At 39.6% G+C, this 18,867-nt stretch overlaps 1 protein-coding gene across 8 annotated transcripts in view; it reads right to left on the bottom strand.

The window, feature by feature from the left end:
* Positions 1–5,065: 5,065 nt before the first annotated feature.
* LOC131677021 (band 4.1-like protein 4A) overlaps positions 5,066–18,867 on the bottom strand; it is a 337,737-nt gene continuing 323,935 nt past the window's right edge. For all 8 annotated transcript variants that reach the window (XM_058956520.1, XM_058956521.1, XM_058956522.1 and 5 more), the window contains one exon: positions 5,066–5,896. In XM_058956520.1, coding sequence (XP_058812503.1) covers positions 5,887–5,896 — 10 coding nt within the window. In that variant the 3' untranslated portion in view covers positions 5,066–5,886. The remainder of the gene's footprint in view (positions 5,897–18,867) is intronic.

Raw genomic sequence — 18,867 nt, 5'->3', positions numbered from 1 at the left:
AAGGTCCATAAGGGTATCATAGTTTCGAGCAAGGTGATTCGTCTTTGGCAGTAAGTAGGTGAGGAGTGAGGTAAGCGTGCAGCAGGCTGCGGGGAAGAAAAATGACAGCGAATAACTTTGTTTACCAACCGAAAACCAAGCAAACATATGGAGAGAACTAGTAAACAATGTTGTTAGCTGTCGTTTCTAAAACCAACATGGCTGATCGGCATTTTGAGCATCGAATCAGCTGAGAATAAAAACTCCTTTGTTTCGAGTGTGAAGACAATTTTGATACCTTGTGAAGGTATTTAGAAAATCACCTGGCATCCCTGGTTCTAATAGAGACGTTCAAAGAAAATAAAACAACCCAAAAGAATAGATTCATAAGAATTCCATATCAACTTTTGAATAGGGCCAATAAGATTTGTAAACAAACTTTTGTTTTGCTGATTTCTCTTAATTTGTTATAATTTGAACACAGAAGACATTTTAAATTGATTCTACCAAGGGTAAAGATGTTGAATAATGTGTATCTTTCATGAAATTCAACTCGACAGCGGAATACAGGTCGGACTCGATTATCCGGGGATTTCAAAAAAATCTCAACCCGAATAATCGAATCAAACTTTTTTTGCGTTATTTTATGAATTTAAGCTTCATTCGTGGAGAAATTGGAAATAAAATGGTCAGGGTAAATCTTCCTATTATGGTAAATGTAAATGTACCTATTTTGACCCTAGTCGATTTTTCAGACTTTCAGGGTGTGATTTGTATTTTCAGTTGGTTTTCATTAATTATTCATATTGGTAACGAGTTAACGGTATGTATCAGTTGTTTATAGCTATTTGTGTAAGAATTCTTACATAAACTTTTTAATAAGGTGTGTCTTTTGCAATACAGTTCAAACTCGATTACTCGGAGCTTCAATTTTCCAAGGTAAATGATTCGATTACTCGAGTACCAGAAAAATAAAGTTAGTAAGTAAACTGGGGGTCGTCTGTTTCTTAGCTCCAGTTTAATTTGCATCGTGGTGTTACATATCATAGCTAACATGTTTTTAACCCTCACTCTAGTTAGAAGAGTGCGTGTTGCGCCCCCACAAAGAGATCCTTGTCCTTGTAGCATCATTTAGTTGACCAATGTCGTACCGGATTGTCAGGTAATAACTACGCGTGTAGACTTCGCAAACTCTCCTACTTATACTTGTCACTAGCGAAGGACTACCAAGTTACGTAGATGATGGGTTCCCGGCCGCCTCAGCGAGAAGTACTGCTGGTGGCCTCTTTACATAGCCTATCATTCATCTTTGCTTGAGCTACCCAAGAATTGAAATCACCTCCAGTGACGGCCGGGACTCTTTTCAGAATTTCGTTAACCATTTCTTGTCCAACTTTTTTCTACCGCGTATAAGGTCCCAAAACTATTTTTCCTTAGAACTGTTGGCGTCAAGAAACACGAAAAACCTGGTTTAATAGAGATAGGTGCTTCTTTTGCACTACTACAAGCACCTATCGAAATATTTACCTTCCGATCTAGTTCAACTGCATGAAAAAGGTAATTGAGGGAAATCTAAATTAGAAAGTTTTAGCAGTTTCAATAATATTGCCAGGCTAAGAAAATATTCCAAAATTTCATTTTCACCTTTAACTGCTTCAGCGGAACCCAATCAGATTAATTGTAATAACTTCTGTTCTACTGATAATATTGATAACTTTTAGTGCTCAAATGAAAGATCTTAGTCGCTTTTATTAGCCTTACTTGTCGTTGTGTAAACCAAAAGTTATAGTCATTTAGAAACGTGGTTGTTTATCAACAAGAAGGACATGAGGGGGTTAAAGATGCCATTGGAATTCTGAGCAGGATTCAATTGTTGAAGGGGATAATGGGAGAAGAGCAATATTGTGTCAAAGTCCACTGGAATTCAGAGCAGGATATTTACACCGGATTTCAATGAAAATAGGACCATGATTCTATCAGTATCTGGAATAAATCATAATCTTCAGCGGAATTCTAGATAACCAGAAAATAACCGAGCAATGTAGATATAATGATATTTTATGTGTCCTGCAGTAACCGATATGTGTTTTACGAGAAAATGTACTTTTAGTGTAAAATTAAAAAGTTAGATATTTGGCAATACAGACATTAAAAACTTTAAAAAATTATCTCGCTGATTGATCCTAATGCAAACAGTACCAAAGATATAGTCCGAAGAAAAACAATTTTTTAAACAATTTGTTAAAATTAAGAGTGTTCGTATGGGCTGAAGGGCTGTTCAAACGACACAACAATTTAGGTTATTATATATTGGCTCTAAATGAACAATTTCTTCAAAACTGGTTCCAATCCATGAAGGTCGATTCCAAGTTTTGGTTTTTTAGGTCACTTTGCGCGGAGTAACTCGTATATAAGCTATTTTTGAGGTAGGTCAAAATTTGAGAGGAGGTTAATCCTAGACCACCAATTGTTCGAAAAAATGTTCCATTGACAGCAATAAACGAATTAGCACTATAATAAGACATTATAGTTGAAATTTGATTTTTTTTCAAAACACCCGGATAATCGAATCATTTTCCCCGGATAATCGAATCACGGATAATCGAATCCCCGGATAATCGAGTCCGACCTGTAATGAGCAAAATAAATGTTTACAAAAATCTCATTAGCCCTTTTGAAGAATTGATATTGAATTGTACTTTACACGAAACGAGAGAATTTTTATTAGACAGGCAGAAACTACTGATAATTTTATCTCGGGAACACCTTTTTTGTAGCCCAGCCATTCCACGTTTTAACATTTCACTTTCAGTCAAACACTGTAAACACTCAGCCATCTCATAACCAACCACTCAATCCCTGCACGACACTGCAATTTTCTGCTTCATTTCTCAGCAAAAGTTGGTACCCCAACCACTCAGATGGACACAAAGTTGTGCAAATCCTTGAATTGCTGGGGGAGCACTTTCATATTTATAATATTTTATGCATTACCTTCATTTGTAAATCTTGCACATTGCAAAGTGGCTTCCCACTTCCACACTTAGTCTCTGTCCGCTGTTCCAAATTAATACCAGCAGCGGTGAGTACCTACTTACAGGAATACCCGTCAACGATGCTTCACGAAGTAAATTAACTTCGTTGTATTTTGATTGGGCACCACGGCACAACGGAAACAGAGGAAAACAATTTTCACGCCGGATCTATCTCACTTTAAATTGGCAAAGCAATGAAATCATCCAACACGCAACATTTCAGGATTGCTTCTATACCTGTCTATGAACCCCCCCTTCTCGGCAAGTGGTTCATGAAAACCGTTGACTCACACCCACTTGGCACGTAGTTTGAAACTTCGCTGCATGACATATTTGTAAACATTTTACGTTTCTATGGCGTACGTAGGAGGATTTGGAATGAGAGAATTTCATGCAATCCTGAGGGGGACCAAACGTACTGAGCAACGCGAGACCCAGTGGAAGACGCATTGTAAGCACGGATTTCTCGGATTCCCGGGTGTCATGTGTCGACACACGTGACCCAGTGATAATGCTGTCTCATTCAGTTACTCATTGCTCCAGCGGCGCGGGGTGGTGTCAACCCTAGACCGAGCCTTTTGTGCCGTGTGCCAACTGCCAACCATCGTGGGATGTATTTGCATAACACCTGGCGTCATACCCATGACAACGCGTTTTGTTCCTTTTACTGCGTTACGAAAGAGGATGGATCCCCATGCCTACCTACCTGCCCTGGGTAGCAGCATGCTGTGGTGGAAATGATTTTCCTGCCAATGTACATTCGAGACTGAGTGGAATCATTTCACGAACCCCGAAGGCGTATACGGTAGATAAAAGCTGGCAGTTTTATGCTTTTTGTGCCTGCTAAATTATTTTTTTCGACAATTGAAATGGAAGGTACTCGTTCCGGCTGCCAGTTCGGGTTGGAAATAAAATTACAATATTTCTCAGTTCAGATGAGTTAAGTGGCAAATTGGAACAGAAAGCATTTTTTAAGTTATTCAACATACACGGTATGTTAATATAAAGGCTTTATACGTCAGGTTGAGTGAACCAAAAGAAAAGCAATCTAAAATCGAGTTTAATTCCGGGATATTTATGAATAAGGTAAATTTGGGTATCGTCTGCGAGAAAGTTTAAAGCTCTTTTCCTTACTGTATTAAAATCTTTAGTATGTTACTAAGTTTCAGTCACCCAAACACAGTTTCATCTATGTAAGGACAGCCGAAAACTTGACATCGCAATCGCGTTCTGCTGGACAGTAGCATATCAGATGATATGTGGTTTTATAGTCGGATTTACAAAGATAACATGAAAATTACTCAGCGCGCTGAATAGTAGCGATGTGAAAATCAAGCTAGCAGTGGTCGGTTAAACCCCTGATCAACATGCCACAGTGTTGTTTCGGAAAGTGTAAGAGGTTTTCCAAAATCACTGGGCACGATTTTTTCCGAAAAGGCTTTTGTTTAATGGACAAATTTTTAGATAGCGCTAATAGTTGCACTTGTTGAAATTGGTAAAGTAGACTGAAAATCACCAAAGTCAATCCTGCTTTGGCCAATTCGTAGGCTAATGCATTGCCAGTAATACCGGAATGTTCGGGCACCCAAACGAGGTTTACAGTATTTTCAATGATAAGTTCTTCTATTTGAATACGGCATGCAATCACTAGCTTGAAAAGTGAATTTTCGGGTTAAGGGCCTTTATTTCTACTTGACTATCGGAGCAGATGTTTATAACTTTGCCGGACAAGTCTTTTGAAGACCAGATAGCACCCTGCACATAATAGTGAATATTTCTCTTTGGAACACAGTACAGTATCGACCTAGCGACTAAGACTGTTCCAATTTCATTTCACGACAGTAGACACCAGTACCATCACGTTTCTTCATCAGAGATCCGTCAACGTAACAGGCGTTTGTTGTTTTCCTTCTCAGCCAGAAAGCCACTCCTTTGGAGAGGGAAATTTTCAGGTATCTGCTACGCCACCATGATTTCCAAGTCAAAATCTAAAACGTCGTATTAAGGTCAATCAGGGACTTCATTCAACACAATAGAAGGAACAACATTAGTTGGTTCGTAAATAATCGTTTATTTGATTTCCAGTGTTAGCTCAGAGATTACAAATTAAATTTTGTCGGTTTTCGAAAATACAGATTCTTTTACAACTTTCCATTCATTTGTTGTCATATTGTTCTGGAGAACCTTGCTTCCCATCGGATATAGATTGTAAAAATACATCGGTATTCTTCGATACATGCATTCAAGAGATTCGGTAAACTGGGTTTGTTTTCACTCAACACTTAGAACGGTCTTCCTATCAATTAGCTTTGAATGTCCAAATAGCAAGTATATACGTGTGTTTAGTTATCGTATTATAATTATCGGCAGTAACGGTTACGAATACTTGTAAAACCTGCTAAAATTTAGTATTTGGTACGTAATTGCAATCGTAGATAGCGGTGTGATAGCGAGACGAGTAGCAAAATAATATCGGAGCACATTAAAAATTCTCTTAAAATGACCTAGAAACATCTAAAGAAGCGTCCTGAATTCGGCGTTCTCACTCAAGAAGTAACATCAAACATCTACTGTACGATAGTGTCTACCAATATACACATGTTGAAGGCTTAAAGTTTAAACACAACACTTGATTTTTTTTCTTGTTCCTTAATTTTAGACTATAATGTGAGTATTGTACAGTTTACTTAAAAAACGCGTTCGTTGCTAGCTACCATTTTTTTTTCATCTGTTCTCTCTAACGGTCCGGACCAGTTTTCGGACATTTCCAGAGCGTATGGTCGTTTCAATTTCAACCTGCATGCTGTGCGTTGTCCGTTTCCCTGTCCGTTCGGTAATGAGTTCTACAATTCGGTGCTCATTTCGCCCATGATTACTGCACCCTGCAATGATACGAGCAAAAAGAACAAACAGAAAACTAATATCAAAATAAAATCGTTTACATAGGATTAACTATACATAGCATGTCATTTTTGGTGGCGGGCGACTAGCTGAAATCAAGGATTTAATTAAAAAACTCTTTCAATGTGCAATTTTTAATGAGCCCTGTAATGACGTTGACCGGACAGGAGAGGAGGGCGGCCGGACGCGGGCTGGTTCAGGGACTAAGCGGGAGCTCAAACAAGCTTGTCGTAATTAATTTTCAATTACCATCGCAACCGTGATTTAATGTCCTGTGCAGAGTCGGAGGTCAACCGATGACTGGTTTAGATTTTTTTTTTAAATTTTGCTGCACCGGTATCCATTTTGCATTTATTAAACAAATCAGTACGGAATCTTTATTGTATATACTGTAATGCAGAAAAACATTATGGTGAAAATTGCCAAATTTCTTGTTTTTGCTTGTGTAATGTAAAACTCATAAGCTTTTTATTTAACCCCCCGGCAGTGTACACCGACTGCAACATTCTGAAATTCAGGCGTACTTGTCTGAGAGCTTCTGGCGGTCGCCTAAATGTATATAAAAGTGCTACAGCCGGAGGGTTAACATTAACACATTTGACATAAACATAGCTATTTTTCTCGAAAAATTCCGCCATTTTATGACCCCATAGACTTATCCAGCTGCGTTAGTATTGTGTCGTTTTGACGTTTAAATTGGGAGGAAAACAAATCATTTGCACTGCGAATTGGGAGGAAAACAAACCGCTTGTGGGCTTAAGGGGAGGGCGGTAGTATAAAAATGCGAGATTTCGGTGTGCGTATTTTAAACGTCAGATATCTCAATTAATTGAAAATTATCTCGAGAACTCAACGTAGGAGTTAGGTATTTTTTACATAGAATTTGTATGCAAAGTTTGAAAAAAATGGTTAGGTAGTTTTTAAATGGCAAGTAACACCGCTAATCGTGTTTTTTCCAGCGACGTTCTACAAAAAGCTACCTACTTCATCGAGTCGCTTGTCGATATTTTTACATAGTAAAAATTACAGAATGTTATTGAAATAATACATTATAATGTACAAAAGTTTTAATCAATTCGCTTCGCCCAAATTTCTTCCTCCTTTAAGCTGATAGTACAACATCGTGCCAGCAAAAAACAATTCTTTGAAAACAACTGACTGATATGATTCTGGTTGAAATCCCACTTATATACGCCAACTTACACGGTCATTAGAGGCAGAGTATTAGTCCTGCAGTGAAAAGTTTTCAGAACGGCCCCGAAATTCCCTCCAGTAGCTCGATTATCCTTTGTTCCACTTTATTCGAACAGCAGCTCATTATACTAACTATTCGCCATAAAAACCATCCAAATTACTGTTTGGAAAGTGCTTTTCTGACACAGCTCACTTCCAGTTGCCAAATTGCTGCCCATGCAAATACATCTGGTTTACAACAGCATCACTATTGCCACCCGTTCCATCCGCACGGCCGGGAATATTTTCGACTCTTTGGCAACGTTTCAGACGCAGTTCACGTAATCTTCTCTATCAGACCGGGAAGGGATTTGCCGGAGAGTCTGTTGTCGGATAAATATCTAGCATGTAAAAATTAACACCCTCTAGACCAACCTTACCAATGCATGTCTAGCATGCGTTGTAGTCAAATTTCCCGGAAAATCTACCTCCAGGGGGAGTTGTAACACCATCAGAAAACAGATCGGATGGGTCGAGAGTTCGGCACAAAGGGTAACAAGATTATTTGCTGAAATATTCCTAATAAAACGTTTATCGCTGTTGGTCCTACGTCGTCAGCATCATGCAGCTTTCGGAAGGTTGTCGATCATCTGTCTGCTGGGTTAGAAGACATTGTAAACGTATGTTGTTGAAGGTACCTAAAATCTAGGAAATATGAAGGGGTGTTCTGTAATCAGGTGTGTTCAGGGGAATGTGTGGCTTTTGAATGTAGCTAATATTTACTTTGCAGGTAAATAATAATATCAGGACAAATTGAATGTGGGAGGATAGCAAAATCGCTCCAGATTTCAGTACTTTGTAGATGCACGAGCAAAGCAGTGCCCAGGAAGTTGTTACTACAATCTCGATATGGAATTTAGACTTTCTATTGCTATCTGCACTCACACACACAATAAGGAGAAAGATAGCTTTGATATTTTTCGAAACATTGGAGATATCTCTTCATCGTCCATCCGTTAAGTAAATATCTATTAAGTTGACTATGATTTGAGTAAACGCTGCTTAACGTGCATCTTTTGTTTCAATTTTTTAAACTGTCAAAGTTGATACAGAGTGGACAGACCTACCGATTTATCCGTAGTCGTATCGATTTTGGGCTTCCCTACCGATTCACAGACGACCAGTGGTAATTTACCGATATTTTCTTATTCCTGCCGAAAACTACCGATTTTCATTGATTTTGGACACAGAATAAAACAAAATTAATTTTTCATTCGGATTTGGTCTTAAATCCCATAGGTGGTAGAGTGCTCTGTGACTGGTCCAATAATTAAAACATCTTGTCTCAATTTCTTTAAAGGATCGTCGTTTCCGTGTTTTAGTATTTTACAATTCTATGTTAACACTACGTTTTTGTAACAAAAGTACGGCCTACCGATAAGCTTCAGGTGAATCTACTAAGGAATTATATCTGGCCACCCTGCTCTCAAACCTGCAACTCAAAATGGAGAGAAAGGTGGGAACATTTGACACTTTTGAGTGTATTAGTATTATACTTGCAGAATTAAGCATGGCGGCCGGGGCCCTTGAAGTAAACATAAACATCCCTAAGAGCATGTTCAGGAGAGTTTCAGTTTTAGATTTATAATTTTGACAGTTCTATAATATAAAACTGGAAATTTTAAAACTGGAACTTTCTGTCCCCAGCAGCAGTTTTAGCGGGTGTTCTATTCAGTTTTCGACAAACATATGATTACGGCCTAAAAGCCAACTGTTAAAATCCACTTTGAATGGACATTCCGGACACACCGTTACTAGCCGAACACAGTTCACAACAGTTCTCGAGTACTTTTTCAAATGGACGTAAGTAACATTGAGAGCCTCTCTTTGTTTACTTTCTCTTTCGTTTATTACGACGTCATTACAACACTTTGTGCTAATTTTCCAGTACATATCGAAAGCCGACGGTTTTTACTACAATATTATGCAAAGAGTAGAGTAGTAAATGTTGAAATGGCCGAGTAATGAACAGAAGAGAAAGACCTCAAAGAGAATCTCTCATTGTTACTTACGTCCATTTGAATAAGTACTCGAGAGTTTATGAAAGAGAAAACTTTTCTCTTTCGTTTACTACCAACATCTGTGATTGGCGTGTAACGGTTAGTCCCGAATTTCCATTCAAAGTGGATTTTGACAGTTGGCTTTTAGGCCGTAATCATATGTTTGTGGAGAGTTTAAAATTCATGTCTCGTCATGCCTTCAAATTTATTTTTCCCCAGTCTATCTGTTCTAAGTGTCCCTGCTGAAAACTTTACATGTATTTAAAACACAGTTCTAAACGTGTTTTAAAATCAGCAACAAATAGAACGGCGTCGTATAACAGTTTTAAATTTTGAAACAAAACTGTACGAAATAATAAAACAAAACGCTCTGCTGGGGATGTGAATGTTTCAGTTCCAATTCTACTTTGAAACTCCTATATAAAATAAAACGCTCCTGAACATGCCCTAAGACAAGACGTGACAATTGACTTATTTGACGTCTAGGACACCAACACAGTTGCAATGTGTATAGACAACATACATATAACGCTATGTTTTCAATTCGCCATCTGATTTAACCTCATTTGGCAAAAAAACTACCCGATTTAACCTCAATCTCGCACTAACACCACTCCACATAGATTAGTCAATAGGGGCCCTGTCAAAAAAAATGCAGACGAACATGGTCAGACGATTTAAAAAGTTTGACGTTTGACTCAACTCGCCTGTGCTAATTGCCCCTCGGAACAAATGCAATTTGCGAATGCGATTTAAAGGCAATTTCAATATTGCCCATCCTATGAATTTTAAGACACCAGCGCGTAAAATTTTTGACAGCTAGTTTTCCTCGCTCACTAATACTCATGCAGAATTTTGACAACAACATATGTCGTGTCATTTTTTATCGATTAGCATTGGAAATTTCAATTAAGATTAGTAAATTAGCTAAAGATAAGTAACATCTATGGTTGGTTTTATCATTAAAAATGGATGAAATCTTCCTCTTGCGGAATCGGCTTGGAGAGGTATTGTCACTCCACTTTTGCCGCTTGTAAAAATCACTTCTCGTTTCAAAAAAAAATTCGCCAACAGCCAACAACTGTGAGTGAATTGTTTGGAAGTATTTCCAGACTCCCCATTTACCCCCTTCCTTGCCGGAATTATGGCCCTTAAAATTCCATACCGCAATCAGCAGTTAGCAACCAAGCAATCCTTCTATCAATTTGTTATGAGAAAGTCTGCTTTCAATTTGTTGGTGATCAACATTTTCTGCTTTGCTGATATCCATCCCGGTGTCGGACAAGCTTAAGCTGTATTCAATCATTTCAGTTGACAATGCAGCACCAAGAGTCATCGTAACGCAAAAGATCGTTCCGAGAATATCCGAATCCGGGAGTTGTAAATCGTCCGTAATCATTTGTTGTTTTAATTCGTGTTTACCGAGGCTGAAAACGGTTTTGCAATAACATATTATAACATACATATTTTATTTAGTCTTTTGTTATAAAATTTTAAAAAAGTTCTACTTAATCTAGCAGCAGCAAATTGCAAACACAAAACAAAAAGAACTGTCAGATAGGGTATGAGAATACAAAACGCATATGTATATGTGTAGTGAGGGGAATGCATTGTGCAAATATTTTCAACGCAGTAGTCTTGTTAGGTGCAAAACGCGCAATACTTAGACAAATTTTCTGGCGGCTGAAATGGACTTGGTTGTTTTTCGCGTTTTTCAAACATGGTGGTTCATGTGTGGCTTAAGCTTAAAATTGTATTTTGAATAATTGGTGTGTTATCACTTGTACTTAGTTTGTCTAGTGCACTTCATTTAACCAACGAGTGTGGGAAATTGTGGAATATTGTGTAAGTATAGTAGAACAAGATCTCTGACCTAAAATCTTAATGAACGTCAGATTGTGGTAAGTTTTGGTTTGCAATATCAATTTCACCATTGATTCTTCCTATAATTTGGTGGTGATTACCTAGTATACTGGTAAGTATATGTGAGTAGATAATGAATCTGAAAATAAGTATTATTTATAATTTTCATATTAGGCAATTAAGGGCGATTAAATGGCGCGTTCCGTGGGCGATTTAAGGGCGGGCTGGGCGGTAAAAAAATGACGGTTGCAAATCGCCCAAATGTTGCATTTGAAATAGCCCCCTAATTGCCAGTAATTTGCTGGCAAGTTGAAGGGCAATTAGCGCATCCGAGTTGGCAAATAGCACCCCGTTAGCCAGCAACTTGCCCTTTTTGACTGGAGGGGGGGGGGCGTTTTTGTTCCAATTTTACGTCAGAATGGTCCAGCTCCTGATTGGTTGATTCTGACTTTTCCCAGTCAAAAAGGGCAAGTTGCTGGCTAACGGGGGGCTATTTGCCAACTCAGATGCGCTAATTGCTCCTCAATTTGCCAGCAATTTACTGGCAATTTGGGGGCTATTTCAAGTGCATCATTTGGGCGATTTGCCGCCGTCATTTTTTAGCCGCTTTACCCGCCCTTAAATCGCCCCTAAAGCGCCCAGGGAACGCGCCATTTAATCGCCCTTAATTGCCTAATATGAAAATTATAAATAATACTTATTTTCGGATTCATTATCTACTCACATAAAATTATCACTACACTAAATAATCACCACCAAACTATAGGAAGAATCAATGGTGAAATAGGCATTGCACACCAAAACTTACCACAATCTGACTTTTATTAAGAGTTTATGTCAGAGATCTTGTTCCACTATATTTACACACGATTCCACAATTTCCCACATTCGTTGGCTAAACGAAGTGCGATAGACAAACAAAATACAAGCGAGAACACGCCAATTGTTTAAAAAAACTATTTTAAGCTTAAACCAAACATGAACCGCCATGTTTGAAAAACGCAAAAACAACCAAGTCCTTTCCAGCCGCCAGAAAATTTGTCTAAGTGTTGAAATCGCCTTTAACTCGCATTCGCAAATTGCATTTGTTCCTAGGGGCAATTAGCACAGGCGAGTTGAGTTAAACGTCAAACTGTTTAAATCGCCTGACCATGTTCGTCCGCATTTTTTTGACCGGGTTTGCACCGTACGCAATGTTGCTGCAGGGATATCGAAATTATGTTTGGCTGTGTTGCTATATTTATGTTAAAAGATTCTCATAACTTTTGACAAATAAAATTAGTATAGTTAAAAAAGTAAAAGTGACTAAATTGAACTGCAATTGTGCGGCAAAGTGAAACAAGTATTTATCATGTATTTACCGTATACTTAGTTGATTAACTGTAACAAAAATAAGACAGAAACCACACTAGAATCTAAAATTATTCAGAAAATGACTTCATCAAAGCTTACTAAACATCCATGACATGGAAAAAAGGTGCCCTCCATCAATATAGTGGATTCAAGATAAAAAACAATGTTGGCATAAAATAAATTAACAAACCTCCATTTTCATTAATAAAAATAGCAACACTGTTTGGATGATTTCGGCAGGGTGAAAAAGTGCGAAAAGAAGAATACCGGAGGAAAAATAAGAAGCCGATTGTCACGTTTTGTCTTAGAAACATCCGACCAAGCATCCTGGCATTCTTTGGCGCGCGATGAAAAGTGAAAAAAGGCCGAGCTTCACCTCGGATCTACCGTCTAGAACACATAAGGACACTTTTTACTTCTAAAAAACCGATTAATGATTATAACCGAACCGAAACAAAACTAATGGCAACAGAAAGGTCCACTACGTCATTTGTTTGTGTTTTTCTTCTTCAAATCCTCTTGACAACCGATGACAACCGCACTCACACACAGAAAAAAATGTGCACACCTGTATCCGTCCTGCCTGCAACTTATGTGGTTTTGGCTTGAGCTTGACCTCGAAACTTAGTAAGGCCCCTTACACCTAAGAGAAGAGAAGACAATCGCGTAGCTAATTTGATCCAGTCCTAACCTCAATATTGAACCAGCTTCTGATTGATTGTGACTTGAGTGATTCGTAGTATTGCTACCTAAACTCGACCCCTATCAGTAAAAGACAAAAGACCCCTAATGTCACCCACATTCTATCCGCATCCATACAAATTTTGAGCAATTATTGGGTTTCAACTGCCCCAGTGCAACGTCAGCATTGACCATTATTTTTCGACTGTTATTGTAAGTGCTGCATGTCCATTTGTTCTCGCATTATTAGACCACTATGAACGAAATAATCGTATTTACTGTTCAGTGGCTTATTTGTATGCCCATTCCCGATGAAATATTATATCAGCAAAAGCTAACGAGCGAATAATAAACGGTTAGGAAGGAGTAGGTAATAATTTTCACCCACTTCATTCGCTTACCCCTGGCCGGTCTCCATCATCGGGACATCAACGCCCTATAGGGGTGTGGTGAAAATTGGGAAGCATTGGGAATCGGGATTCCATCTCGAACAATATTCGCTTACACAAGCACACATACAGGCGCATTCACAGTCACGGCGAGTATTTACTTTGAAACATTAATTAATTATTCAGTCGATCGCCCTATCATCGTTATGTCATCATCAATGTTCATTTAAATCTCGGGGGACTGTGCTTCCTCCCAACTCCACTCGTGGCCAAACTGCGAGTTGGGTGGTTTGGGTACGGCATATGTGGTTTTTGGCCAGGTTTGGAATATCGCCCCAGTAACTGGAACGAACGGTCGATGTGTATTGCTGACCGATGGACACTTGGTAAATTATCAATTAGTAGGAAACTTTCCGACTGGAAGCGGAGGCACTGCCGCTCAGTTCAGTTCGAAGCAGTGGAGTTCAGGTGGGCGGATATGGAAAATATGTTTTTTTAACATAATATGTTTTACTTTGAAGTACATACATGTGAGTGCGTTATGTGAACTGCTTAAAATAACTCTTTCTTGAAGCACACCAAATGATGGAGTGGAGAAACCATTTGGCTGCCGGAACAAACAAAATTAAAACTCATTTCTTTTCGGCAATTATAAAAAAATCCCAAAATAAAAAAATCATAGATAAAATTTTTATATTCTGTCTGCGTAGAAAAGGTCTCCTGGCAAAGACAGACAATGCTCCTTCTTTACCGTGAAATCGGTTGTTACGGTAAAAAGGGACAAATCTGTCTTTGCCAGGAGACATGCTGTGGACTTGAGTGATTCGTAGTTATGCTGCCTAAGCTCGACCCCTATCAGTAGAAGACAAAAGTGAAGCCCGTAAGGTATTTAGCCTGTTCTAATGACCCTGCCACTTCTAGTTTTTCGATCTGTATACTTCACATCCTTGCTCCAACTTGAGTACTATGGCTCTAAATTTTCACAACTTTCCATACCCAGTAATCTCTAGCGAATTGAATGCCGTTAAAATGTAAAAAAGAAAATGTGACTACATAGTCGAAAAAAAGGAAAAAAAAAAAATAAAAATAATCCGTTAGTAAGCTTTTGGCATATCTATTTCATTCAACTTTAATACCATAACCGTACACTCGCACCTTACGGTCAACTTCACTCATTAGGCTCTATACAACATCTGGCTACAGCTTCTTCTGTACGGAAACCCACTGTTTTCTTCACGTCACGTCCTGACCTGCTTGGGATGCTTCCGTAGTGCCTGCTCCAAATTGCCCAGTATTTTTCGACGGGTCTTAGTTTCGGTGCGTTGGTGGGGTTCATGTCCTTTGGAACGAAAGTGACCCCGTTGGCTTCATACCACTCCAGGACAACATTTGAATAGTGACACAAGCTAGATCCGGTCAGAAGAGCGTAGGGCCCTCGTGTTGTTTCAACAGAGGAAGCACACGCTTCTGAACACACTCCTTGAGATAGATCTCCCCGTTTAAAGCCCGGTGATCATGAGCGGTGCACTTCGTTTGCCACATGAGCAGATCGCTTGCCAAATCATGAATTTATTGGCAAACTTTGCAAGTGTCTGCTTCCTTACTTCCTGCAGAACATCAAACTTGTACTGGGTGAAGAACAGTAGCCCCGGGAGCCGCCAGAAGTCCGCCTTGATGTGAGTCTCATCATCCATGATGAGGCAATGAGGCTTCGTCAGTATCTGGGTGTACAATTTCTTTCCCACTATATTTTGCCGTTCGTCACGATTTGGAGCCTTCTGTACATTATACATCTGCAGGCCCTCCCCGTCCTTAGCTCTCTGAACGAAAGACTTGGACAGATTCAACTTTTTGGCCGCATGCCTGACCGAAACATTGGGATTCCGCTTAAACGATTTTACTACACGCTTGTGATCCTGATCTCTAATAGAATACTGACCGCATTTCTCCTTTCGTTCGATGCCCATAGATTGATAGTAACGTTTAATCACACGACTCCCCGCTGACTGCACTATTCCGAGTTGTTTTTAGATATATTAGATGAGAGAGTTGAGGATTTTCCAGGTGCTTGCGTAAAATCAATTCGTGATGTTGGTTTTCGGGTTGCACCATTTTTTCCAATTTTCGAAAATTGACAACAATAAAGATGCAATGTAAACAAAACACTCTAAACTACTTCTACCCAAATTTCCCAGAGAAAGAATCCAATGGGTTATTTTCTACAGCGCTTTTTCCGTGATATAATTTGATATGCGGCACCCTTTACGATATTCATAAATATTTTTTGGTCAATATTAACATATCGGTGCTAATTAGAAAAACTCTAGTAAGAGAACTGCGGAGAGAAAAACAGCATTTTTGACAACATATGCCCCGGCATTGTATGGCAACACGTCCAATGTTATAAGGATAGGCAATGGTCGATTGGATTCGATTTTTAACAGCTAAACGCGAATTCAATCGATCCAAAATGGAGTCTCCGCAGTTCCCTTTCTAGAGTTTTTCTAGTACAAATACAACATACATAACACAAACATTTCAAAATTTAAAACAAAATAAATTAACATTGCTCAGCTAAACCTCTGAAACCGGCATATCATCCTGACGATCGCGCAGGTGCTGAGTATCAACAATTTGTGAAAACCAACCAACTTCCCCAACTTCAGCGCCTCTAGTAGCTTTCTTGGAACGACTCCAACCGTCGAAAGCACAACAGGAACCTCACCCAACCTCCACATTTCCTTTAACTCTACAGTCAGTGGGCGATACCTGTCAATTTTTCCATCGTGAGTATCCAACAGATTGGGGTTCAATGTAACGACGATGTTGATTATGGTGTCTTGGCGTCGTCCCTTGTCATATCTGGGCGGTTGCTCCGATAGAACAGTGCGCTTCCAGTACACCTTGATTTCCAGAACAGGCTCAAGTAGATAACGGTTGTTCGGCACAATCTCTTGCAAAAGACCACTTTGCAGCGCCCATTGCTGGTGCAAAACCTTGCCAACGCTGTTGTGACGCTCGGTATAGGCTGCGTTTGCTAGTACGCGGCAGTCTACCATAATGTGGTCGATGATCTCGTGCGGCGAATGACACATCCGGCATATATCCTCGACGTCTTAGTGTCAAACATAACTTCTGCCATTCCTCGTCGGCATTATCCTGTCATGGATGGCTAGCATGCCGGCATCGATCACTAACCTCATTTGAGTCACAGGTTCGATGCAGCCTTGTCGACGTACAGCTGGTGGAGGTGGGTACCGTGCACAGCTTTCTGCTTCCACTCTGCAATCTTTTCTGCAGTCTGCAAATTGCAGTTCATGTAGACTACTTGATGTACTTGATGCATCGGTTGGCATTTTCTACAAAGTTTTTGCACTCTTTGCGCCTGAACTAACTATGCTTAGCCTGGATGTCGACTTTTCCTTGTCCTCCTTCATCCCGTGGTAATGTGACTGTCTCCAGTTGTATTGAGTATTGCGCGTTCCTGTTTGTCTAAACACCTTCCTCCATTTTCTCTCAAGATCTTCCAGGTCAGTACGGCTCCATTTGATGACGAAGAAACTGTAGGTCATCACGGGGATAGACTTGAAGACATAGTTCACTCGACTAAGAACTCAAGCTTGATCCGAGATACTTATACGATTCGTCACGAACCATGTCCCGGATGATCTCGCCTTCTTGTAGCCACAAGTGTCGACCAATCGCCCTAATAGTAGCTGAACAGATCGGCATTTCTCTAAAATAAACACCATGCTGATTTCGCCACTAATCCTTTCGACTAGTTTGCTGCGTACACCCAGCCGTTCCGGTGAGTTAGCATAAACCTGGAGATCGTCCATGGAGAAGGTATGGGTCACCTCTTCTGGTAAGCTTTCTCCATACCTTCCATGATAGCCATGCTCGTTTCGATTGAGTGTCCTATTGAGGAGCGCCAAACAAAACCACAGCGGGCTAAAAGAACCGCCTTGGAATGCCCCCCTCAAGCGTTCTAGACCGCAATACGTCCTTTTTCATTTCTAAGCTGCAGAGTTGTCGTCCGCTTCTTCATCGCCTGCCGCAGGTACCTCACGACTGGAGGATCAACAGTATATAGCTCCAAAACCTTGATGGGGAACGAGTGCAGTATGGAGATAAAAGCCATACTAAGGTTCTGTTGGTTACACACTACTTGTCGCATAATGACTGCATCGTTCATGGCTCAATATCTTATGCAGACTTGCTGAACCGGTAATTGGTTTATACTTTGATGGATTAGACGTGTTGCTGTCCTTGAGGAGGAGGATTGTGGTACCACAGGTGAAAAAATCCGGCAATACGCATGTTTCGTGTAACTCCCTGTTGAAACACACAGCCATCGTGGAAAGTACAACCGTCAGCTGCGTGCACCACAAGTTTTTAATGGTCCAGGTGCCGCCTAATTCCTAAGGTACCGCGTAGCCTCGCGTACATCTTTAGTTTCGAGGAAGACAGCTGACATCTCGTCGATTTCTTCACGTGCTCATTCTTCTTCGCGCCTTAGCCACGGTTACTCTTCGCGATGTTGTACGAGGGCCTCCCAAATACGTTTCAAAAGGTAGTGACCTCGCCGAGATCCGGTAGACCTTCGCTGAAACCAGGCTTCTCATGACTGAACTGGTCATAGAACGCTCATTCGTTATCACTGAACATCAGATTTTATCGCCCTCGCTTCACGGAATCAGTGTGTCTTAACCTTTTATAAGATACTCAATTGCTGTAGGGGAACTGTGGGTAAGACGGACAGGTGGGGTAAGACGGGCACATAGTTATTTTAGGGATATAACATGAAAACTTCAATTGTATTGTGTGTGTAACCTGTCATAATAGATAACCTTGATTTATGACATACTTAGTAGGCCTTGAATACTGCTAAAAGTGTACAATTTAAGTAAATATTGATAATCAGTAGTGCAGCTTCGTGCGGATGCAATTTTCAAGTTTCTGATTTTAAGGTTTATCGAGGAAAAAATCAATTTTTTCGCGGATTTTTTCCTTTATTTCGAGAAAGTAACTCTTAAGTGACATCTTCGTTGAAAATAACAGGTAAGTTTATTTATGCGTGAATAAGTACAAACGTTTAAAAAATATGGGTACTGGTGGGGCAAGACGGGAAATCTATTCTATTGATTCATCCTTATACGAATGTCTCTAAAAGAAAAATATCTACTTTTTAATGTTCCTCTTAAATACATTTCATAGAAAATTGATGAGTACGGCTTTCATCAACATTTATATTCTGGTAGTAAAATCGTCCTTTTGAGGGCAAAAATATTCTGCTAGAAATTTGCTCGGATTTCTTAATTTCATGACATTTAATGATACCTTTTTTCAGTACACTGCCCCACAGTTGCTGCAATTTTTGCTGATAACGATTCTGATGTGTTCATGCCTTGATTTTCCAAGTCAAGACAATTG

Source organism: Topomyia yanbarensis, chromosome 1 (assembly GCF_030247195.1).
Source record: "Topomyia yanbarensis strain Yona2022 chromosome 1, ASM3024719v1, whole genome shotgun sequence".
Lineage (NCBI taxonomy): Eukaryota > Metazoa > Arthropoda > Insecta > Diptera > Culicidae > Topomyia > Topomyia yanbarensis.
This window is presented reverse-complemented; position numbering and strand designations above follow the sequence as displayed.